Source organism: Hetaerina americana, unplaced genomic scaffold (assembly GCF_022747635.1).
Source record: "Hetaerina americana unplaced genomic scaffold, ioHetAmer1.1.p SCAF_3, whole genome shotgun sequence".
Classification (NCBI taxonomy): domain Eukaryota; kingdom Metazoa; phylum Arthropoda; class Insecta; order Odonata; family Calopterygidae; genus Hetaerina; species Hetaerina americana.
The window spans coordinates 83,100,007-83,125,790 of record NW_027286874.1 but is presented as its reverse complement, the minus strand read 5'-3'; the positions used below and the strand labels follow the sequence as shown (position 1 = coordinate 83,125,790).

Sequence of the window (25,784 nt, the reverse complement as noted above, 5' to 3'; positions counted from 1 at the left end):
GAATATAGAACATTTTTTCATAATGTTTTATTTGTTCGAGTCCCATTGGTTGCTTGATATTTTTATTAATACCATCATACCTATGCCTTTAATACCAAATTGTCTTGTCTTATGAATGGTGAATACTAAAGACTAAAGAGCCAAATATTGAATTCAAACTTATATTATTCTTATGACTAGCTTTGTTTTTGTGAAAAGTTATTATTAACCTTAAACTGGATGGCAAAAATATTTACTGAAAATTACACTTATCCTTTCCCTATATCTCTTGCACCTTATGGTGTGCATTAACTAGCAAGGCAGGGACGGCGCGAGATCATACCTGTTTTTTCTCCTTCATATGAATAGCATAGTTATTTCTATAGAATTCCTCATTGATTTAAGATTCAGATTGAAATGAAATAATTGACTTTGTAATTCCACGCACTTCATTTTAAAAACACGACCCAGGTTTCGACGTTGAACGTCATCGTCAGGTGGTCCTCATAGAAGCACGCTGGCTATGTATACTTTTTGATCAAAGGAGGAGGGTTGGTCAGAGAGGGAGGTTTGAGGGGTAAAAACGTTTCAATGTAGCTGGGAAGGAAAGAGAATTACATTTTTGACTTAGAAGAGTGGTAGGTCTAGGAGTGGGGAGTGGGAGGGATAGATTGTAGAAATGTATCCATGTGTATGGTTTTTCTCTGATCTAAGTTAGTTGGTCACCAAAACATTTTGTATATCACCAGGTGCTTGGCTTCAGCCATAATTAGAGGCTTTCATATGCTATCTGTATTTATCACCTTTTGTGACCGATGATCTCTGCTTACCAAGCCAATTGAAATGGGCAAATTCTGTCTGTCCGTAATTTTAATCTGAATCCATTTACAATGATATTCTCATCATTTACCGTATTAATAATATCAGAATTTGGCTGTAGATCAAAAAGTGTACCAGTTCTCTATCTACATTTTATTTTCATTTGCAGGTACGATTGACTGCTGCAACTCGCTTAGAAATGTGGCTACAAAATCCTAAATTGACACGACCTGCTCAGGAGCTGCTATTGTCTGTTTGCACAAATTGTTCTTCTCATACTCAGAGAGATGTTGAAGTCATCAGTCACTTAGTCAAAATTCGATTGAAAACTAAGGCACTTATCAACCTTTACTTGGGTGGTATAAGGTAATTAATACATATAAAATGAAGTTAATTATGAATTAAGGAGTTGAATGTATATAATTAATTTCTTCTTTTATTATTTTTTTAAGGAATCAGCTTTAGTCTAATATTTATGTAAGCTATGTTCTCTTCATTTTCCTATATTGTTTATGGTGATTTTAATTTCTTTGACTTTTCTGTTGATGCCACATTTTTGCCTCTTCAAAGTATGGGCTGATAGAAATGGTACAGAAGTATACTAATATAATTTACCTAATATGTTTTTCGTAAAATTATCGTATTCTTTTCTCTAATACAAATATCTGTAGGGAGTTAATTGGTGCCCATCCTGACAATTTGATGACTGTTTTGAAGCATACAATATATAATGAGTTGTCAACTGCTAGGAATCCCAATAATATGGCAATGATTGCTGTGATATTCCAAGCATCTCCAGAACAAGCAGCAACTCTCCTAGCTGAAATATTCCAGGTACTCCTGTACATTTATACTGTTTCTACCTAGCCATTATTTATTTTGAATGTTATTGAAACTCCAAGGAATCATCTCCATTATTCTTCCAAAAAACTTTTTAGTGAGCACACTGTTCATCTAGTTGCATGTAAGATATAATTAATATGTTGGGTGAATTTATATTACATCATTACAGCTGATTCAATAGAAAAGGTATTTTAAAAAGTATCGTGAAAAGTTTCCGAAAAATAGATTAATTTAAGGTATTGATACAATACCTCAAAATTCTCCCAGTTATATTCCTTTAGTGTTAACATACTTTTGCCAGTGGCTTTTCCTCAACTTGAAGGCACTTAAGGTCTCATAAAGGTGTCCTCTGAGGGGGAATTACACTTTTAGGAATAGAAAATTGTCTTTTGGTGCCAAGTCGGCACTGTAAAGGGGTTGGGGAATGGTCGAGGTGCCGTTTTTCATCAGGTAGTTAGTTGGTTACCTTGGAGTAGGTGTGGCTGGGTGCACTGGGCGTGTAAGTTCAGCGCAAATCTTTTGCATCACCAAATTTTCTATGATAATGGTGCACACTGCCATCTTATCAATGCCAATGCGATCTGTGATCATGTGTACATTTACCTGACTGTCTGAATTCAGCACTTCACTCATACATTGCACGTTGTCGTCGGTTCTTGATGTTGATAAATGTCCAGCGCCACACTCTCTGGGCCATCTTTGAAGAGTTTGTATCACTTAAAAAACTGTAGTTTGTGACCTGCTTTCATCCTTGAACACTTGTGAAATCATACCCAACATCTCTTTACCCGATTTCCCCAGTCCAACTCAAAATTTGATGGCATATTGCTGTTCAAGTGTTCGCTGCATTTTGCGCTTACACTCAACAAGGGTCCACTAAATATACGATCTTGACTAGCCTTGCAGGCGATTTGTATTTGCCAAGTGTAAAAGGTCAGGCCCTCCACCAGCAAGCCTGCGAACAAACATGCTGTGGTATAGTCTCATCAGGCAAAAATTGTTCCCTATACTTTTTATCCAAACCATGCGTTTGGTGGTGGCTAGTTAAGGTTGAAGGATTTTTTTATGATGAATCAAATATTAAATGATTTTTAATTAAGGAACATCAACCTATTTCTTGGTATTATAATTTAAAAGCAATTGTTTACATCAAATCAAAATTGTTTTTACATTCTTATATTTATAAAACAAAAGTAGTCCTTATGAAGCCTCTCTTTGTGCATAAATGTCAAGGAAGAGTTAATTATGAGACTCTTGTTGACTGTGCTAACATATTATTTATTTCCTATTCAAATGCAGGATCTTCTGATGAAGAGAGAAGATTACCATAGGCCACTAAGAGCTCTGTTACGTGAAGTTGTTCGAGTCCTCAGGCACGATGTGGATCTTGGAGCTCTTGCCAGGAGTCTGATGCGAGAAAGAACACCACCACCTGCATTGGCTACTCCAAGTGGTGAGATAGAGCACCGTGAAAGGATGTTTGTGGCTGTTGTGGATCTTGTGGCTCTATGTGTATTTTTGGCAGTTTCTCCAAAAGTTCGAGAAGCTGCTAATTTGATTGCTCGAGGTGATCGCAGGGAAATCAAAGTAATACAGGTATTGGAACAAACATTTAGCATTAATTTACCAAATGAGATATTCCCAACAAAGACCCATTTGGAGTATAATTAATGGTTTCTGGCGTAACTTTATGGAACCGATTCATTATAAATAAATGAAAGGACTAACTTTGTAGTTCCACACGAAAACGATTTATTCACACGACCCAGGTTTCGAAGTAAAACTTCGAAACCAGAAAAAAACCTGATGATGAAGTTTTACTTCGAAACCTGGGTCGTGTGAATAAATCGTTTTCGTGTGGAACTACAAAGTTAGTCCTTTCATTTACCCATTTGGAGTATTGAGATGAATTGGCCTGTTGTGCTTGATAGTTCATCAAAATGTAAGATTATTTTGAGTATTCAATTTAACAGATGCATTAGAATCTCATCTTAGGACATTTAAAGGAATGTTCAGGTGTAATCTTTGGATATTTTGAAATTAGTAACCTATGGCATTTCAAAAGTCATTTAGAATTTTATTGTGTTTTACTAAACCCTCTGTATCCATTGTTCAGATTCTGTTGTCTGTGTTTGTGGAGTGGTGGCTTCTGAGGTTGACTGCATGTGAATTACTGCATGAACTAAGAGTGAGAAAAATGTCAAGCCTACTCCACAAGTAGCCAGCCAGTGGCAAGCCTAGGTCTTTTGATCCTGTTGAGTGCAATTAATTATTTTGTTGTTTTAATCATATAACTTCCCTATCAATTATACAGAAATAATTCGGTGTGTTCTAGAATTATGAATGATAGAACTGCTAAAGTCAGTTAAACTATAAAGAACAAAATGGGGAATTGGAGGAGTTGAAGCATTTCATTAGAACAATTTCTTCAGAGTTCCTCTTTGATTGAAATTATTTTTGTTTTTGCAGTAGTTGCTAATGTAATTCCCTGGAAATCACTTTTCTCAGTTTTAGTTGGTTGCTTAATTGTCAGTTGACAGCTGGTTAGACTTAGTTGTTTAGTTCTGCAAAGATTGGGTTTATGGGTTCTATTTTGACACCATTCTCTATTTTAAGATCTGGTGTTTTCCCGGCGTATTTGCTTCATGAAGTTTTCTCGGGTCTTCCACCGGGTCAGGGGTTCCATATTGGCCAGTATAGAGCCCCTGACCAGATGGAAGACCCAAGGAAACTTCATTTTCTATTTTATTCTAAATTGGTAATGATGCTTGTACAAATGTGGTAACTATCAGTTAATTTGTTGCATTATCAATTAACTAAATCAGGTAACTAATCAGTCCATGTGGTTTGAATGTATGCCTTGGTCTTCACAATCACAGATCACTTTATCATCTTGTGATTTTTATTAACTACCGTGTTAAATATGGCTTGTTTTACTTATTATTCTAAAAAATGTGGTCTAATTATAAACCTAATGAGACCACCTGAGAGAATGATATGTCTCATGGAAGGGTTTCAAGCATATGAGATGAGTAAAGAGAGTTTATATACTGGCTTCAGAATAAGGTACAAAAAGAGGATTATACTGAGACTATTCTTTGTGGGAACAAACAGGAAGAAGGGGGAATTTAGCCTAGTTATGAAAATTAGATTAAGTCTATTTCAATGGTTTTACTTAAATATTATTTTTAAGTCATTTGGGATTTTATTATATTTACTTAAAAAATGTTACTTTCAGGCATTTCAAATGCAAGTTGCAAAGATTCAAAGAGATGCTGTTATTTGGCTTCATGAAACTGTGCCAAGAATGTATAGACCTGGGCCTTCTGAATTTGTTCATGCCTTGCATAAGGTATGTAATTATTTTAGATGCTAACTTTTATCTTTATTGTTTATAGATATATGATCTAGGGATTGATTACATTATTATAGCTTTTTCTGCTATAGCATGAAATCTGGCTGATTTGGAACTCTTTCCATAAAATTTGGAATAAAATTGTTAACATCTTTTTATACATGGCTGGTGATTTATAATTAAACCTCACCATGTTATTATTGCCCATTGCATTGGAGTTCTAGGGTAACAATTCATAATTAGTGAAATTTTCTATCATTAAGGGAATTTCTCAATAAACAATCATAAACTGAAATGTCTCTTTATTTTCTGCCATCTGTCATCGTTAATACTATCTATTAAAGATGACAGCTGTACTATGTATTGAAGAAAAACAAATTATGTCAACTTCTATTGGTAATATTGTTTACAATACAATGGTGACTTTTGTGAATAGCAATGGTGAATAAATCCCATTTATAGCCCTGTTGTAAGTAATTAGCATTAGGTAATTTTTTATACTGGTTCATTTTGGTTAATTGATATTTTGTATTAATTGTCATTATATAAATATCCCTCTAACTTGCATGTAAAACTTAGCGTTGAAGAGAATATGATGTAATTATTTCCCTGTAACTCTTTCTTTAGGTGTACGATTTGCAGCAGAAAGTTAAGAGTTAAGTTCGTTATCATAATACCGCAACATTGTGACACATATCACATTTCCTGTTTGAGAAATTTGAAAAATGTTTTCAAACCTTACCTGGAAATAGCTATGTGGTAGTCTCATTGGATGGAGCACTGAGCTCATTGCTGCTGGCTGGAGACCTTGGGTTGGATATATAATATTCATCCAAATGTAATAGTCAGTTAATCTTTTCCTTTGACACTCAGGTACTTTTCATGGAGCAGCCAGAACAGTATTATAAATGGGACAGCTGGCCTTTTGAAAGTGATCGACCTTTGATGCAACGTCTAGCGGCTGAAGTTCCTGTGCTGCAAAACACTCTTATACGGATATTTGTCATTGGCATCTCAAAGGTAGTATGCAAAAAGGCAGTGAATGGCAATGTATATACCATCTTTGATAACATTAATTTAAAACATATGCATAGTATTCCTATTAAGAGACCCTGTATTGGCATTATTACTTTGAGATAATCTTCCCAATCAGATGCCATTGCCTTATTAATTCTTGTGATGAAATCCGAGCATGAATAAATCAGGGTGTATGGGGAAAGGAAAGATTTTCATACCACTTTCTATAATTGTGACGTTTCACTTAGTGGAGCCAAAACAGTTTCTCTTTTTTCAACACCAAATTAAACCTAATGTTGGAAAACTTTGCTACTTCAATCCTACTTATTTCAGGATATATATAATTTAATACCAGAAGCTGTTTCTGACAAGTAGCTGAGAAATTCATAATTTTTATTGTGGATGCATCAGAATATGTCTTCAGCAAAATTCTGGTATGATCTACTCCTGTGACTCAAAAGCATTTTATTTGTTTGAAAATCTCTCCCAAGTACATAGCATCATTATTTATTTTTTATTTAGTTGAGTTCCATGTGTACATTTTAATGGCAATGTGTTATTCGCTCTTTGATTTTTATGGAATAAATTTCAAAGGATCTTATTTTGTGAATATCTAAAAAATCAATGGAGATGTTATTGGAAGCAGCATATTTACCTTGAATTGCTACTCCTATAATGAAGTTTTGTTTTTATACTTTTGTTGTGAAATGTAATCCATCCTCTGAGTGCAGGGTTTCCTATAGTAGAGAGGTATATATATATATAGGAGGGAGGAACATTCAAAGTCAGACTGGTGTCAGTTGCACTCATCTGGCTACACACATTTTATTCTACCTATCCCCTTTTCACTCAGTTGATTCGTTAGGCAGATGGTATGGAAGTCAATGTTATGTGCCATTGATCTTGGACCCTAGAATGGAGAGGGAATGGTGTAAGCGGAATTAGTAACCACTTGAGGTGAGGAGACAAATGGTGGTGGCGACAAAATATACATGAGAAGAGTAAACTAGAAAATCAGGTTTTCAATGTGAATTTGTCTGAAAGGTCTTTAGAGACAACCCCCAAATACTTCCAAGTGTATTGAAAGACCATGTCCATATCTTTTCATTAGGTTTATTCTTTTTTTTTCCTCCTGAGTTTGCTGAGAAGAATATCTTAATGACATTTGCTTGATGCTTGATGCCTACTCTTCTCTGGTGTCTGAAAATGTATTATAAAATCCATATCCTCTCACCATAATAACCTAAGGGAAAGAATGTACATAGACCAGAAAGTATAGAATAAACTGTCTTGCAATTTGATCAGCCCATACTTGTAATAATAATGTTTAGGTTTTCTGGATGCCTTGACTGCTAAGGGCAACTTAATATATCTCTCACTCACTTATCTTAACGGTACTCTTATAATTATCATTTCCACCAAACTTGCATTCACTAGGTTAGATTCCAACAGATGTGTCACACCTTCGTTGTGTATGACTTGTATCATTGGTCCTAGTTGATCTGGAGTTTCCGAAGAATCGAACTATTTCACTGAGTGAACGCCCAGCGCAAACACTTTCGATAATAGTGACTCTTAGATTGTACTCCGCACTTGTATGTAACATCTCTGCCATTTTGAGGCTATGACTGTTCACTAGATGCCTATAGCTTTCAATGATGCCAATCGCGACACCCAATGGAATTATGATATGGCGGGAAATTCAAATTGAAATTTGTCCAAATTTAAGCGCTGCACCTAAATGGAAGTATGAGAGAACTTGCTATACTCTTTGAATTCTATGGGCCAAGTACTTAGGGAATTTAATATGAGAATTAGCAAAAAGAAAACTAAAATCCCTGAGTGAGGAAGAGAGGAGCTGTTGACAGATGTCACAGTTCGAGGAGTGAAGCTAGAGCAAGAGTAATCATTCATATACCTGGGCAGGAGTAAAACTTGGTTTTGAATAAGTTAGATCAACATTTGAGTTTTATTGGATTAGTTAGGAACATACAATGGAAGATACCACAAGGAAGAAAAAGAGAAAAGTACAGAGGGAAATTTAGGAGGGAAATGATTCAAAGAAGATTTTTGGAGGTGAGGGAATTAAAACTGAATAGAGAAGAATAGTGGAGAGCTGAATCAAACAATTCTTTGGATTAAAATACTGATGATGTCAGTTTTGTATTCTTTCCTATCTCATGTAATTGAAATAATGTGGATTTACGATGCAAAGGTATCTCATAAAAGATAGTGCTTATGGTATGGATGAAGAATTGAAAGCCCAGCACCTCATATTTGGTCTTGAAAATAGTTAAATTGTTAGTAGGTTTTTGAGCTGATAGTTTCAGTTATATTTTTCCATTCACAATTCAAAACAATAGCACTAAACGAGGGAAATAAATTTTGATGAAAATCCCCCTTCTATTGATTTCTTCCTCACCTTTTTCAAGACTTGCCCTATAATATGCCCTGCGGTGGTTTGCACATTAGTGTGCAAATGTAATGCATGTTATCATTAAAGGTCTATAATTTTGCTCTTCTCTGTGAAGATAATGCAAAGAAACATGGCAATAATGCCACTGATCCCTGCCCCTTATTACAACAGAATTAAGGTGGGTTCATTCTGGGGTATAATAGAAATGCTAAATATCAGAGTGGGAATATAAGGAATAATTCCTTTCCTTTGTCTCAAATTAGAAATGCAATTCAGGAATTATTAAATCAAGGATAAAATTATTGAATTAGGGTGCTGGTTGGGATTCTAGAAAACTGTATCCAATGAATTTTAGCTAAGAGAAAATGAGCTTAGAGTTTCACAGAAACTCAGTTCTGTACATCCGTCCTGTTGATGGCTACTAATATGTAAATGCATGCTCTTTTCTTATTTGAGGAAACTTATGTTAAATGTAGATATATCCTTTGGTAATGTTAAACTTGAATGCATGATATGGTATGCACATTGTAATAATTGACTAATAATGTTTAATATGTGTTTAATTAGATAATATTGAATTGCTAATGTAGACATCATCAAAGTGGTGCTATCTGTGTTAGACACCAAGAAGTGATTTATATTTGGCATTAATTTCATGAGAGTTAAAAATTATTATTGAAGTGGTAAAGTCTAGAATAAAGATATCCCTTTTTAATGTTTGATTTATTTTCTCTTCTACAGGAACATCCATTGAGCGCCCCAGATACTTTGGAACTTGGTGACCAGTTAGTGAAACGAGCAGCTGCCCTGGCTGCTGCCAATGACATGAGCCCTTGCACTAATCTCCCTCATCCTCCATATACCATGTTGTATGCTGATAAATTAGAAATAATAGATCTCATTTTTAGCCTCAGTGCTTATCATCATCCAGAAAATATTAATTTGCCTTCTGGGTTAGTATAGACATTTTCTTAAGATCTGGTGCTTTCCCGGCGTATTTGCTTGATGAAGTTTTCTCGGGTCTTCCACCGGGTCAGGGATTCAATGTTGGCCGATGTTTTGATGCCCGACTTGTGCGTCGTCATCAGGGTAGATGACGATGCACATCATCTACTCTGAAGACGATGCACGAGTCGGGCATCGAAACGTCGGCCAACGTGGAACCCCTGACCTGGTGGAAAACCCGAGAAAACTTCATCAAAGACATTTTCTTACTTTGCTTAAATTTTCAAGCCAGCTATAATGAGGACTACTCTCATTCATATTTTATACTTTGTGATCAGATGGTAGAGATGTGTTATTTTTAGAATTATTTCAAACTTAATATAAAAATACAGCTGTGATTCATTTGTTTAAAATATGTTCTAAAAAATTAATCTTTGACAGTTCAGTAAATCCTGGTAAATCCAGACTCCCACGCATTGTCGATAGTCCGGCCCTATAATGCTGGTGGCTTATTGAGTGGTAATTAGGAGTAGCACTTTTGTACCTTGCTCCAGCCAAGAAAATGTAACGTTGAGCATTAATCAAGGCTAGGGTTTCTTGATAAATTGAACATACAGGCTTCTGATTTGAGTTTGGTATCACAGTACACACTATATAATCTGAAAACATATAATGGCCGAGGTCCATCTATTTGCTGGTGGATTTGAATTAAATTTCCATCAAATAAAATGGCAGGTTCAGGAAATTATGTTACTGGAAGTTGAAAGATGACAAGCGGCTGTTCACAGTTGGCGTGTGGAGTGGAAGTTTATGCAAAGTTTAATACATAGCTTTGGCATACAAAATATGTCATAAAATCGTTGGAGATAATTGTGTAGAGAACTTAAATGGAAGTTGAGGTTGGCTGTGGCAGTTTAGGATGCATATTATGCATTATAAAATGCATCACAAATGCTGATTGCAATGAATATTGATGTAGTGCAAAGAAGCAATGTCAAAGCAATATTAATTGTTCAAGGGCTGATTAACTCCATGAACAAATTTCATTTGTGCTCTACTAAAATCTAATGTAATTCCAGTGTCTTTACCAAATTGTATTGCTACCCTAAGTACCTTCAGCTGTAGCATTCTTAAATATTTTAGCAACAACGACCAGTCATGTAAATGAATATAGTTCAACTTTCTTCTTTAAAGTCATTACTACAGAAAACTTAGGAAGAAAATTAACAGCTAAGCAGTCTTTTATTTAAATAGAAACTTGGTTGATTCGTTTAGTGTTAATAGAAATAGATGTGATAAATGAGATAATTCAGTTGAGCCCACATTAACATGTTTTAAATTTACTTAAGAATTACCAGTGACTTGAAGTGTCAGATTTGAATTGAACACTTTCAAAAGCTTTCTCAAAGTCCATGAGTATTACATACCTTGACTCACGGGTATATATATTTTTTCTTCCATTAATCTTAGATTTATGGACTATTTCTTTCCTCTATCTTCTGTTCTCCCTGAATTGATATTAGTATTCTTACAGTTTGCCTTAAATTTATCCCTCTATAAGTATTGACTAAAAACTTGTTACTACAATAGGTACCTTTGTAGTTGAATTTTTCCAGTGATATGCTTTTAATGCTCAAGAAGTTTGTCTTCTATTGTGTATGTATTTCAGAATATTTTTGTAGATTTTTTGTCAATTGTTGGCTTCTTTTATTTAATGGATGTTACTGTCTTTTAAATCTATAGGTATTGCCCACCAAAGCTAGCAATATCCAACCTATATTGGAAAGCATGGGTGATGCTGCTCATTATTTCTGCTCACAATCCAACTACTTTTGGCAGTATTGCTTGGGAAAAATATCCAACTCTTCGCACCTTCATGGAAATGTGTATCACCAAGTTAGTACCAGTTTATAATGCATTTTGGAAGTCTTGTTTTCATTTTTACAATGTTAAATTTGTAACTTAAATCATACCAATGTTAATCATCTTAAATGAAACCGTACTTTCATGAACATGTTCTTTCTCAAATATTTTTTTTATTTATCCAAATTGAATGCAATCTTTTAAATTAAATAAATATATCTAGTTTTTTGTCTTGATTTGTGTTTTTTGTCTTTCACTACAATTTATGTGAGACATTGGTATTTTAATAATCAACTGTATTAATTAATTCTATATTATAACATTTCTGAACAATAAAAATAGAAAATTATGCTTGTGCGTACTGGTTTACTGGCTAATGATGAGGTTGCAAGTTTAAACTGAGTGATGATTCCTCTGTTTATTTAAATCAGGTAACTCATAAGGAATTGCATGTTATGAAGAAGTTACTATAGCTTTTAAAATACAATGCATATTACTAAACCAAGTATTCGTGGTTTTCTGGCTGTCACTGGTCTGTTAAACTCAAAGAGTGTTTTAGAAATGTTTACTTTTGATAGTTGATATGCATTACTTCTTTCCACCTTCAGTCATTTCACGTACCCACCACCAACAATGGGAGGAATGGAAACCATTGAAGAAATTCGTACCAAAGAATTACAGACAGCAGCTCTAGAGAAACAATGCATTTTGGAATTTGAGTCACACCTTGCTGCAGCATCTACCAAAATGGCTATTACAGAACAAACCAGCCTTCTTCTTTCTCAGGTAATGTCCATTGCTGTAATGCATATTATTTGAATTTGTTATTGTTGAAGAAACATAACAGTTTCAGGTTTAACTTTGTGGAATTTCTTCATAATGAGGGTAAAAATATCTTCATTGACTGTAATATGGAAGGAGGCGTAATTGCCTAGAGTCACCTTAAGTCATTCAATTTCAACCATCGAGCCTGTAATTTCCAGAAATTGTTCCTTCAGATTCTTAAATACTTTTTCTTTCATTGTGTCTGGAGTGAAGTTCCAGATATGTAGATTCAATTGTCTAGGGACACCAGAAAGAGAGCACTTCTTAACCGAGAGTCCCATTGCTGGAGTAGGACGTCTGCGTTTACGATGAACGCGAGTGAATTCCTTGTTTTTGATGTCAGGAATGCTCTCATCTGTATTTTCTCTATTTTCAACAGCGAAAGTCTCAAGAATATTTTGGGTATCAGGAACAGGGCAGAAATTATCTAAGATATTAGGTGTTGGATGACATAAACAGAAGCCTCACCTGGGTACTTTGAGTTCCAAGTAGTTGGTTGTTTTTAATCCATTGTAGTAGGTGAAGATTTCTTAGCTGTTAGGGGAAGATGTTGTAGTACACCTTTACTGGATTTTGTGGCAAGTTTCACTTCACAAAGTCCAAGAAACTGCGGGAGATGCCCCAACAGGAACTTTTAATGGAGTCATTCGCTAATATGTATTTCAATGCAACAATTTCAGTGTGTAAAAATCATTCCCCTTGACTGTGATTTTTGCACTCTGAAAATGTTGCATTGAAAGTTTCACTTGGCCGGCAAAAGAAACAACTTTTTTGGGATTTACAGGCGTAGAAAAGTGCGTTGATTTTAGGAAACTCTCCTCACACTGGAGAAATTCGATGTCGTTCGCCATGTTTGATATTTTTAAAGTTTAGCACCAGTAAGAAAAACCCTTCCAAAATAAGTCTCGGCATTCAAGTAGTGCTTTTTGTGAGAGATCATTTAGGCCTGATTATTTGGGATGGAAGTTTCATGAGTAAAGATCACAGGAGATAAACTTTCCCTTCAGATCTATAACAGTTTTACAGAAGCAACACAGAGGCATGTTATCAATAGATGCCATCTTGATTCCCCTCCTAGCAAATGTAGTCCTTTTTTGAGATATTATATATACTGCTTAAATGCTTGAAAGGGTATTCCCAAATGACATTTCTTGTACTTATACGTTTGCATTTCACAAATTTGATTTTTAAATGAAGATAACTGATGGATTTCAAAGAACGGTATGTCTTTGTGAACTTTAGTTTCAAATTTGTCAGGACTGTAGCATAGATTATGAAATGCTCTGGCAGCCACAAGTGGCATCATTGTGAGCAGACCTTGCATTTTGAATGTTCATTTGGCTTAAATTGTTGGTTAGCATAGGTTGAAGACCAAACAATCTTGTTTTTTGGAGGTGCCGAGAAAGATCTTACAGTGCAATTCTACTTGCTAGATTTATAAAGTGCAGAATCATCCATGTTTTAATACTCGCACTTCCTTGAAATTTTAAATCAATGACCCAGGGCTACTCTCTCTGTTGCCATGCATTAAAAAATGTAATTAATGGTATAAATGTCTACCTTCAGAACGGATACCCTGAGAATAATTTTAGGCACCTACCAAGGGGTCTCTCATGTCTCTTGTTCCTTGAAGAACATGGGATCCAGTCCCTAAGTCTAGGAGTGATGCAATTGAATATGGGTGTAGAACCTTGGAGGCACTACATTTCAACAGTTTCATCAAACTTTATTTATAATGCTCAAACACAAATTCTGCTTTCACATGCATCTACCCATATTCAGAAGAAGGCACTGTCTTATTTAAGCTAAACTCCTTGAGTAATACATATGCCAAGGAGCTAATCATATCAGTACAGGCGGTCAGTCAGAAAATCCATGATTTCAATCATTGCACTATGCATGATATCCACGCTGTGGGTCTGTCATATGTTTCTTGAATAATAACTAAGTCTTATGTTGAAACTCAGCGCAAGGTGGAGTCCCACTAAACTTATCTCCTACTTCCTCACTGAGGTTCAAAGACACTCTAGTTAGGGAACTCTGAGACCAGATTTAAAAAGAAACAGGTGAAAAACCTCCTCATCAGGAACCATAGGCTCTTATACCACCTGGTCTAGTTTATTTATTCTCACCAGGCAATCTGGATATAATGAAACAAGAGGTCAATTGTACATGGAATAAGGCATGTCAAATATGATGCCACAAACTACATAGGAATATGGAAAAAACACTCTACATGTCAATATGTAAAAATTACATTGCACAACACAGAAATAAGTAAAAGTGTATAAAAGGGTTATACTACCGAGTATTTAAGTATCACAAAATAAATCATCTCCTTTTGCAGGTACTCACTAAGTTTCACTTTTAAATTACCAACACTTTCAATTTCTTTCAGTCTTCGAGGTAAATTATTAAACAATTTTATGTCCATTTCCTTGGGCCCTTCTTGTAAAGCTTTGGCTCTTACACATTTCTATCTTAGGTGGTATATCATTAGTACCTCTTGTGTAATGACCATGCACATCACTGTTTGGCGTTAACCAGGTTGTGTTTCTTTTAATATTGGTAGTCAAGCTTAGAATATACAGGTAAATATGTATGGTAGAGGAAGTAATTTAAGATCTTTGAAAACTAGCTGGGATGGGGAATCATATGATTTCTGAGAGACAATCCTCCTTGCAGATTAAATGCATTATGTGATAAGTAAAAATGTCGCCAAAAAGGAATACTATAGATAACATAGGAATAGAATTTACCATAGGAGATATCTAATAGCCCTGTTTTAGTGGTTGTGTGTCTTCACCCTCTTCTTTGTGACATCCTCATCTCTGCTCTGAGGTGTACTTGTCCTCTTGCCAGATGGTTGTGTCTAATTTGTCATAGCAGATAGCATGTGGGGCTCAATTTTTTATTTAGAAATGTAATGTGCTCTTCCCAAGAGATATTTGAGCTTAGTTGAAAACCTAAGAATTTTATCGTGGAGACTTGCTGAATGGATTAACCATTTTCATTCACTAGTAAGCTTTTATCAACCATTTTGTTGGAAAAGTGTATCATTTTCCTTTTTTTATATTGAGGTTAATGAAGTTATCACTGCACCATCTGTTTATGTGATCTCATACCATTCTTGACTATAGAGCTAGGTTGTCTGATGAATTTGAAGGTATAAGAATTTTTTTATCATCTGCATATAGAATTGGTTGCACTCCAGGGATACTGGTCATAGGTAATGGCTGGTCATTTATGTGTATCAGAAAAATAATTGGTCATAGGATGGACCATAAAGATACCTAGCCCTAAAAATGAATGCCTAAAGATATACCACAACTTTCAGAGGTGTATTTGATCCCATCCACACTAAAGGTGACCACTTGAAAATGTTGTGTTAGATAAGATTTGAATTATTCTAGTTGGACTCCTCTGATTCCGATTTGTTCCTTTTTTCATAAGCCGGGAATGATTAACATGATCAAATGCTTTTTATTAGTAAAAAAAGAGATGTGATGTCTCTTTTTTGTTATCTTGAGAATTAAGAATTATGTATAGTGCTCCATATGTCACGGAAAACATGGACTTCCCTTTCCTAAACCCATTTTGGATAACAGAAAAATTATTGAACTTCTCAATATATAGCATTATTTGGGTTGGCAAAGCCTTTTCGAAAATATTTGAAAAACTATTTTATATTGCTATAAGATTGTAGTTTCTAAAGTCATCAGAACTACAACTGTTTTTGTCAACTGGTATAAATTTAGAAATTTTTAAAGGGGATGGGAATACACCTTGTGTGAGTGATTAATTTATGAGCTATAGTAGGGGTAACTAAATGAGATAAAAACAATGGTAGAGGGCTTTCCGAGGGGTTTAATCTGAACCAGCATCTTTGTTGTGATTTTGAACTTAAAATTTCAGCGGGTGCAGGTGTTCTTTAACAGATAGTGCCAAAACAATATCTGGATGCCTTGCTGAAATAGATGATTTATCACTATTAGAGATTAGTGGTGAAATATTGGTATTCTTTCCTGTAGGTGGCAAACAGAAACCATTCTTTGCTTTGAATGTGCTTAATTCCACTTTCAAAACTGCAATGCCAGCAGCCATATTGGCAATGCAAATCTTTTTAACACAGCTTGAAAATCACATCCAAATGGTATGTCTGTTATCAGCGAGTGCTTTAGAGATAGATCACCCAAGCCTGAGAATTTGTGATGATGTGCTCATGCAAAAATATCGCAAAAGTCAAACATCCGGTGTTTTAAGTGGTACTTGGCAGGCTCTGCAAAAAGAACTTCTCTTGTTGATTATTTTAATGGGAATGACCCAGTGAACCAAGAGGTCTACCTATGGTCCCTATTGTCTGGGGTGCCAAGGCATCATGATAGCAGCACTTTTTCAAAATGTTTTGGATGTGAAATGTTTGGTTCACTTCTTTTCATCATTGGAGTGCTGGCGCCACTGAAAGATGAAGTTGTCAGTTGACCTCTAACATAATGACTAGATAATAACCCCAAAGTAATAGCTCATTTAGCTTAATTGTCTCTTCTTGTCCAAGGATGAATTACTACCAGGGCTTTTTCATCCAACCACGATGCCTCAGATGTTATTGGCAATATGGATCATAGAGTGTTGAGAGGATATTAAATCTCTCGACTTCCGTTTGCTGGGGTGATGACTGGGGGTTGTTCTGATCATGGTAGGTTTTTGCTTTTCAACAGCAGCCTTTTTTCAAAAACTTACTCTTTGAATGGGAGAATTTATTAAAATTTTGTGTTATATCAATGCCAGTTAGGCAGATATCACTTTTGCAGTAGGTGCTTAAACTGTTGATAGTTGAACTGTTTTTCGACTGCCCAAACAGCTATTATTTTAATTTTTTTGACTTAGTACCATTGAAAAATTCTTGTGCTTGACAAATGTAATGATTATTTTAGCCTAGAATATTCTGTTATATTTCCTAATTAAGATACAATGGCAATGACATGACTGAGATCAATAACTTGTCCTCAGGGGATCTAATTCAACTGCATTTTCTATAATTTGGAATTATTCTTATGTTATTCTTTCTATGGTGCAGTTAATTACAATGGATCCAACTGGGACACCACGTAAGCCACCAAATGCTGTTTTAGAGCAGTTGCGAAGCTTAAATGCTACACATCGAATGGGTCACTTACTGTGCCGAAGTCGACGTCCAGCCTTTCTTCTTGATGTTATTCACAGGCAAGGCACATCTCAGTCCATGCCTTGGTTAGCAGATCTTGTAGAGAGCTCAGATGGAGCATTCAGGTAATTATTATCTTTTGTTTCTAATGTCTATAGTGCACTAAGGACTTGTATGTAGTAGTAATATAATTTTTTGAGGTTACCTTGATGTAAGTACTCATTAGTGATTGATTGAATGAAATTATATTAAAAGCAAATTTCTAGATTTCATAAACCATAATAATATCCATAATAGTCTCAGGAAATTGAGACATTGTGATATTTTTCTGACAAAATTGTATAGTTCCAGTTTATATAGTGTCCAATCAAAAATATTTTAGCTAAAATTTTCAATAATGAAAAGAAATGTCATGTACTGTAAGTTCTCAAGTTATGTTGGATGTGTGCTAAACTAGGAATCATTAATCAGAGTGAAGGAATCACATTTTTGTGCACATTATGATTCAAGAATCCACTGAGGAATTGATATAAGTTAGTGTTTTCACCTTATGGTGAAAATGACACTATTATTACTTTCCCATGAGATTAAATTTCAATTGAATTTTTATCACTGTATTTCATTAGTTGCAATGTGCCTGATACCATATTACAGTGAAACCTTTGCTTAATGAGCACCTTGCATGGTGAGTAAGGGTAGCACTTCTTTAAATGAGCATAATTTGTTCCATGATCGTTCTCATAAAGTGAAACATTGGTTTAGTGAAACAACTTTTCACTCATAAATTAATATAAAATACGTTAAAGCGTTCCATGACAAAAAAAATAAATATGTACACGGTTTATTCAAAGGAAACTATGCATACATTGTTTAGGATCATGGATCATGTTTATCTTTTCTTCTATTGTGGAATGAAGCAACTGGGAATGCAAATTTGATTTGTAAAAGCAAAAAATAATCTAAATAAATTGTTAATTATTTATGATACCCACTTAATTCCTTTTTACTAGAAAGCTGTGTTGAAGTATTTGTTTTTGCCAATGCTTCAAAATTTGATAAAAATACGACTCAGAATTATCATTAAACTAATTTCTGGCATGCATTGCCACTTCATTATTAAGGTGATGCCTTATGCGCATGGTACAATGCAATAGTTTCCCGCGATATCCACGTAAAATTTAGCCTCTGTTTTGGAAATAACGTTTCTTGAAGGCTCATAGACCTTTTGAATTGTGAGCAAGTTTAATTTCCAATCCGCCGCTTGCATTTGTGCTAAATAGCTGCGTGAGATGGCCCTTCATTGGCTTGTGGTGAGGCTCTTGTACTGGTACGTGTAGAAATATATGTTTGCTTCAGCATCATCTCTCATAAGAAACCCGTCTCGCTAGAAATGAACACCTTTTTGGGTCAGTAATCCTCAGAATCTATGAGTTTCTTGAAGTCACTGATGAAGTTCTCTGCTTGCTTTACCTTGGAGCTTGCTGTTTCACCATGCTTCACAATGCCATGGATTTCAGTTTTTCTTGTAATCTTCTGGAACCATGCATGGCTCCCCATAGAGACTTGTTCAGCCATTAATGATCCTGATATCATCACAACGATGTCAGCAAAAATTACTTTCCCCTTCTCTCAAATGATATTAACGTTAATAGTGTCACAATGCAATTGTTTTCATTGATCCATATGAGAAGCAACCTTTCAACATAATTGAAAATATGTACAATTTCACAATGCCGATGGCACAATTCCATGACCACTGAGAACATCTCTTTAGGGGTTCCTTTTGCTCCCTGAAAAAATCTGCTGGTCTGTGCCCAAGACTTCTGGGTTTGTTTACACCGAACATTCCACCATCTTTTAATGGTGACACCCGCAGACACCCATTTTTCACATCCATAGTACCATCACCACATGTCTCACTCAATTGACAAAAATTTCAATGGTGTGTGTTAAACTTTGCTAGTAGAAAAAATCGATTACATGATGTTCTTGTGTACCAAACAACTCTATTTTAAGTATTTAAAATACTTCTCACTCTAGCAGAAGCTATACAAATCCTGTTCAACGTATTGCATTGATGTATATCTTGTTTTCTTAAAGAGTGCCTGTGCATTTGAAGCACAATTACATCCTTCTCTGTACTCCCAGGCCTGATAAAAAATTAGGTGATGTGAGAACTTGAACGCACCTTGTGATATGGTAGTATTTGTTGTATCAAAAATAGAAATAAAATTTATCCAGTTTTTTTAAGGGATGGATATTATAAGTTCAACAAGAGCAGCAAAGTGTAACAGAACAATGACTTGTACCATTAGAATTAACATAATATACACAGAAAGAATATCAACAAGTGACCTACCCAATAAATCACTATATTTTTTAGGGGAAGAAAATGTATTAACGCCACTTTGGCTTTGTCTGTTTTATATTTAAACATTATGGCTCTGACTGACTTATATTTTCAGAAATTTTAATTGTCATATGAACTCCTGAAAATATAAAATGCCTGATTACACCCACATCAATTTTTGAGCTCTTTAATATGGAGAATTAGTAATTACTTTCATATTTAGGAAGTTTAAAATATTAGAAAATAATATTTTTATTCATTTCTATCAGCAAAGGTTTGAAACACTATCACAAACACAGTACTTTACTTGGGATAAATTTTCAAAATCTAATGCACACTATTCTCAAATTTATCCCTGGTTTTACTATCATATTAATATCACGCCAATGAGGAACTTATTTGTTATCTACATAGGCTCGTTGTTCTCTAATATATTTGATGTAGGCCATTAATACTTGATTTTGTGTTCTCAAAACTACCTCTCAATTTTGAAAGCTTCTTATTCATGTGAACTTTTATTTTAATGGCAGCCATTTACCAGTCCAATGTCTTTGTGAGTTTCTACTCTCAAATGCCATGAGTGGCTCAGAAGAAGTGTCAGCAGCTAACATGGGAGAAGGAGTTGATCCTGTCCAAGGGTCATCCAAGGCCCGGGAAAAGCATAACAAGCAGCTTCGCCTATTGCGCCATTTACAAGCTCTTCTTCAGGGCTCAAGCGGTGAAGATGGCATAGAGGTATCAGAAGGAGAAGCCCAGGAATCACATACTGCTTGTGAAGTGCTTGAATATTTCCTTCGTCGCTTGAGTTCTCAGCAAGTATCATCTAGAGTACAGGCTATTAAGGTTTGTGTCAAATGCTGGCTAAATTTTAATACCAAAATAATTTTTGGAACATGTGGGGAATCATATTTTATCAGGATAGAATAGACAATCAGTATGACATTAACCAGACTGGAAAAACACCATCTCAGTCATTCCTTTTATTTTGGGTTATCCTAAACGTTCAGCATTATTTGCTGTTCAGATTTGAAATCATTTGCCTTGTTTGTTTCAAATAACTGATAAAGACAAATTAATCGACCAAGCTGGCTGAAACTTATTTGTTACTTCAAGAGTTGCTACTAACTGAAGATAACATTGATACACCCATGTGGTAATATCTCCCTAAATTTGCATAAACCTTTCAAACTATTTTTGTGTACCTCTTCTAACAGACACTCTTCAAATATTTTTCAATTCATGCAAAATAACTATGCATGCATTTTCTTGAGAAAATTTCTCCAATGTTTGCGCATGGGGTTGTTTAAGTCACCCGCATAGGAATGTCTATTCCTTTCCACCTCACCGAAATATCTCAATATCATGAATGTTATAATCTGCAATGAAGATAAAAAATTACATGTGTACATATGAAATAATCATGAAGCATAACCCAATGATACATTTAGTCCCTATAATTTGGTCTTAGGTAATCACTTGGGTTGTAAAAGATCTCATAAGGCAAGAATTGGGCAGTGATCTTGATGTCAACAACATTTATAACATCAAATTTGTTCAAATTAGGAGTAAGGAGCACCAAGGAGCAAGAGGATGAGTAATAGTACTGTATTGGAGAAAAGTGAAAGCTTTTTTTTTTGTAAATGTAACTTAAAAGATGTGATGTGCTGCTGTCCCTTTTTTCTCACAATTTCTTCTTAAAGTAATAGAAAATTTTAGTGATATTGTAGCCATTCCACTAGCTTTAGGGAAATAGGGTTATATTTTTCATGCCTCTTGTAGTGTAAGGTTACTGTTTCCAATTTAAGCTTTTTCCCTCATGTGTAGTTTGTATTAAAAGAAAAAAAGACATTTTTGAAAAGAAATTTTTGAAAAAAAATCATGAATGACCATCATCAAATCCATTTAAAATAGACCCAAAGCTAATTTCTAAGAGAGTTCTAAGGAAATTGAGGAAGAAATATGATGTATTTTGTCATGTAATGATCTGAATTATTTATCTTGCAGGGTCTCAAATTGGTGCTTAATCCAGTTGGCCATGATGATGAGGAGCCAATGGAAGTCGAGGGAGAGACACCAAATGTTTCCACCCTGGCCCCTCAGAGGGTTCCTCCCTCTGTTGGCCATTTGGATGACATCAGCCTATCAGGAAAAGGAATAGCTGTTGGGGCATCCAGGGTGGCACAGCATGATTGGCTTTTATGCCGTTTACCACAGCTTCTTCACTTCCCAAGTCTCCGTCCAGGAGTTGTGACTGCACTTCGCCAAGCATGCCAAGTCGAGAATGATCCCACCTTGGTTGATGCTTATGTACAGTTTTTAGCCATGAATACAGATCATGAAGATTTGACAGAAATATCTGATTTAGTTTTGGTAAGAGTGGTCTGGAGTTACAGTAGTTGTTGCAGAGCCATAATATTTGTTTGTTACTATAAGGTCCTGGAATATCATTTATCTTTCTAATCATTGGATTTGTAGTCCATGGTTTCCTTGTCCTTTCCCTCTTTACTGTTCCTATAGTTTCATTTGTGAGTGTCAATATCCCTTTTTTGATGTGTCCTCAGTTTTCCCATATAGTACCGAGCTTCCTGTCCTCGGTCATAATTTTCTCTAAATCTTGGTGATACCCCTTTCTTGTCGTTTCTGTTAATCCTTTCAAATTCCATTTCCTAAACTTTGTTCTCTGTTTTGTCATTTTGAATTGGATGCTAGTCTTAATTATTACAAAATTGTGGTCCTGGGATCATGATGGTGGCTAATGTACTGGCTTTCCACCTAGAGGGCCTGGGTTTGAAACCCAGCAGTGGCAGATATTTTTCAGTGGTATCCCGATCCCTACTTCAGGTGCTGTATGGAGAGCACTTGATTGAATACGCCGGCCATCGGATGGGACGTCAGGATGCAGGTCCCTTAGCACCTTTCGTTTAGAGTAGGCTAATGCCGATGGTGGGTTTCTCTCCACCAATTTTGGTATGAATTTTGCAGTGACCCGTGTCATGCCCAAATCATTGGTGAAAATCGAATGGCGCGAGCCAATCGATATGTTTAGGTCCTCAGCAACTTCTCTAATGGTGATTCAATGATTGGCCAATACTATTTTCTTCACTTAATCAATGTTTTCATCTGTTGCTGACGTGCTCGGGCATCGGGCACGCTCTTCGTCGTTCACATCTTCTCGGCCCTTTGAGAACATATTGTACCACCGATTAATGTTGCTTCGGTCCAAGGTAGCTTCTCCATATACCACAGTCAACATTTGGAATGCATCCTCGCACTTACTTTCATTTTTCACACAAAATTGAATACAAATTCTTTTATCCATTTTTTGGAACAGGCAAAAATCGAAGAGAAGCAAAAACACATCCAAGCAAAACAGCTGTCAACAATGAACTGAAGATTCAAAATGGCCGAACTTTTCGGCATAAGTGAGAGATATAAGTACCAACATAACAGCACAAAAAATCAAATTTATGTAACTTGCAAAAATTCAAAATTCGTGATACTTTTTGAACAGACCTCATATAATTACACCTTGGTGTTGTTTTAACCAAGTGTACATCCTGATTATCTACTGTCTCCTGCGGAAATCCATTGCTCTCTACTCGTGGTCATTTCTCTTCTCTAAAACGTAGTCTCCTACATCTTTTTTCACCCATTGTCGCGTTCCAATTCCTCATCATTATCACATGTTTCCCTCCAGGAACAGCTACAATTATGTGCTCTAACTGACTGTGTATTTCCTTTCTATGATTTCTTGGTAGTAGACATACCTGAACAAAGACAAGTTTGCTGGTTCAGCTTTCACTTTTACTTATAATATTCTATTGGTTGCTTGCTTCCTATGTTTATTAAGCTTCATCATAATGTTTTTTTCAATATTATTGCCACCCCTCACTGGCTATCTAGCTGACAATGTTTGGAACAGGGAAATTAGAAAATATAAAGTGAGAGATATAGAGAGGAAATATAGATATTTAAGGACCGTGAGCAATGATGTGTAACAATTGTGCAGATAAATGGAATGATATATAGGTATGTATATAGAGCATAATGGGAAGAGTCCACCCCAGCCGTACTCTTATAAATGGGCAAAGGATGGGTGAGGGAAATTGGAGGAAATACAAGCAGTAAATCGATAAAAATTATAAAATTAAATAATTAACTGAAAATAAGACCAACAATAAATTTATTGTATTGATAAAAATTATAAAATTAAATAATTAACTGAAAATAAGACCAACAATAAATTTATTATTGGTCTTATTTTCAGTTAATTATTTAATTTTATAATTTTTATCGATTTACTGCTTGTATTTTCTCCAATTTCCCTCACCCATCCTTTGCCCATTTATAAGAGTACGGCTGGGGTGGACTCTTCCCATTATATTTATACGGCCGTAGTTATCGTTCGCTTTGTGCATTGTATATAGAGCACATTAATAGTAAATTATAAATAATTTAATCTCGTCTAGAGTTTTTTCTGCCCAGAAGCTAAAACATTTTTGGATGATATTGTGATGATTTAGCCTCAATTTATGGAATACCTAATGGTGGTGATGTCTTTTCTCATAAGATCTTGACAACGGCATTCTAGTGAATTACTTTTTTACTTAATCTTTTAAAATGAGGTATTGACTATAAATAATTTGTTGGTGTAATTTCCAAAGAAACTGTGGGAGATACCGCAACAGTAACTTGTAACGGAGTCATCCGCTAATGTGCATTTCAATGCAACAATTTCAGAGTGTAAAAATCATTCGCTTTGACTGGGAACCCAGTCAAGGCGAATGATTTTTACACTCTGAAATTGTTGCATTGTTGGTGTAATTTTATTTTATTGGGGGCATTTTTGATATACTATATTATGTAGGTATCAGTTTATAGTACTTTGAATGAATACTATTTTAAGCCGATGGTTGTCAACATCACTGTGAGCAATGCTGACACATTTCCCCTAAGGTGCCACCATTGCTCGAAGTGATTTTTTTGTGGCTATACATGTAAATAACAATTGATTAATTCATATTTTTATGTTTTATTATTTTTTTTAAATCATTATATAATATGATCCAAATTGTTACATTTTCAGCAAATACTTATAAGAATGTTTTTACAGGCATTTTCCATAAATTCTGCAATTCTCAGTATGAGTATGTACTGAGAATTACATCATAAAATAGCCTGGAAATTTTTACCCAAAATTAAGTTATTACAGATGGCACTAAAAGGGTTCAAAAGAATGGAAGGGTATGTGGTTCACTTTGCATGTGACATGTACAATTGAGATTGCGAAAACATATTACATATCTCCCTTTTTTCTGTATATTTTTGCCAAAAAATGAACAAAATTGGAACCATTTATTTTTTTAAATTAACAGGTCATTCATGTTTATTTTCATGGAATTCATTCGTTCAATTTCAGGACATGGCTCAACTCATTGTAGAACGAAGCACAATAATTGGTGCTATTTTGCCTCCTGTAGGAGAAGAATGCCACTTATATCAAGCATCGCACGTAGAAGTGGAGCCTGGATTAGAGACTCCTGGTTATGCAGCTCTTCATGCCCTTAGTGTCATTTTCCATTCATATTTTGAAAAGGTGTGTGTTTGCTGTATTGCTTGTATCAAATTTCTGTTTTTGTAATTGTATAACCCCTTATGATTGAACATCGAGGACTAATAATAAATTTCTCTGCCTATGGGCCTGCAGCCAGATAGAGTTTGCTTGGGACTTAAATTTTCAGATGAAAAATTGAAAGGATTTACCTTTTTAACTATTAATGATCTAAGTTCAACAATAGTAAGGACATTGTAAAAGGTGAACCTTGTGTATCAGGTATTTTATTTAGCATTTTCCTCATAATTCTGTCAAAGAGAACATATTGGTGGAATAATAGCTGTAGCATTCTAAACCTATGTTAAGGGACTAACAGGAATAACCCTTTACATAAAGGAAGGCAAAAAACATATATTGGTTCCACAATTATAAAAAGAAAAAAACGATTACAATCTGGTACAAATTACTTAAAGTTGATATTGACATTTACAGATATCCACACAGCAATAATTAGCATTCTAAAATTCTTTGGATATTTTTAATAACATTTTTTTAAGGGATCCTGGTGAGATAGAAAGTAGGTCAATATAATCACAAGTGTAGCATCTCTCATAATCTGGTGAATAGGCAAGGAGGAAGTGTAGTTATGTGCAC

The 25,784-nt window shown here is 35.1% G+C and overlaps 1 protein-coding gene across 1 annotated transcript in view; it reads left to right on the top strand.

The window, feature by feature from the left end:
* Nucleotides 1-25,784, top strand: part of IntS1 (integrator complex subunit 1) — a 67,217-nt gene that overhangs the window by 10,744 nt on the left and 30,689 nt on the right. The window contains exons 6-17 of the mRNA XM_071587599.1: nucleotides 968-1,164; nucleotides 1,470-1,632; nucleotides 2,941-3,237; nucleotides 4,880-4,993; nucleotides 5,870-6,016; nucleotides 9,171-9,382; nucleotides 11,118-11,270; nucleotides 11,846-12,023; nucleotides 17,140-17,351; nucleotides 20,107-20,419; nucleotides 21,581-21,946; nucleotides 24,996-25,172. Coding sequence (XP_071443700.1) covers nucleotides 968-1,164; nucleotides 1,470-1,632; nucleotides 2,941-3,237; nucleotides 4,880-4,993; nucleotides 5,870-6,016; nucleotides 9,171-9,382; nucleotides 11,118-11,270; nucleotides 11,846-12,023; nucleotides 17,140-17,351; nucleotides 20,107-20,419; nucleotides 21,581-21,946; nucleotides 24,996-25,172 — 2,529 coding nt within the window. The remainder of the gene's footprint in view (nucleotides 1-967; nucleotides 1,165-1,469; nucleotides 1,633-2,940; nucleotides 3,238-4,879; nucleotides 4,994-5,869; nucleotides 6,017-9,170; nucleotides 9,383-11,117; nucleotides 11,271-11,845; nucleotides 12,024-17,139; nucleotides 17,352-20,106; nucleotides 20,420-21,580; nucleotides 21,947-24,995; nucleotides 25,173-25,784) is intronic.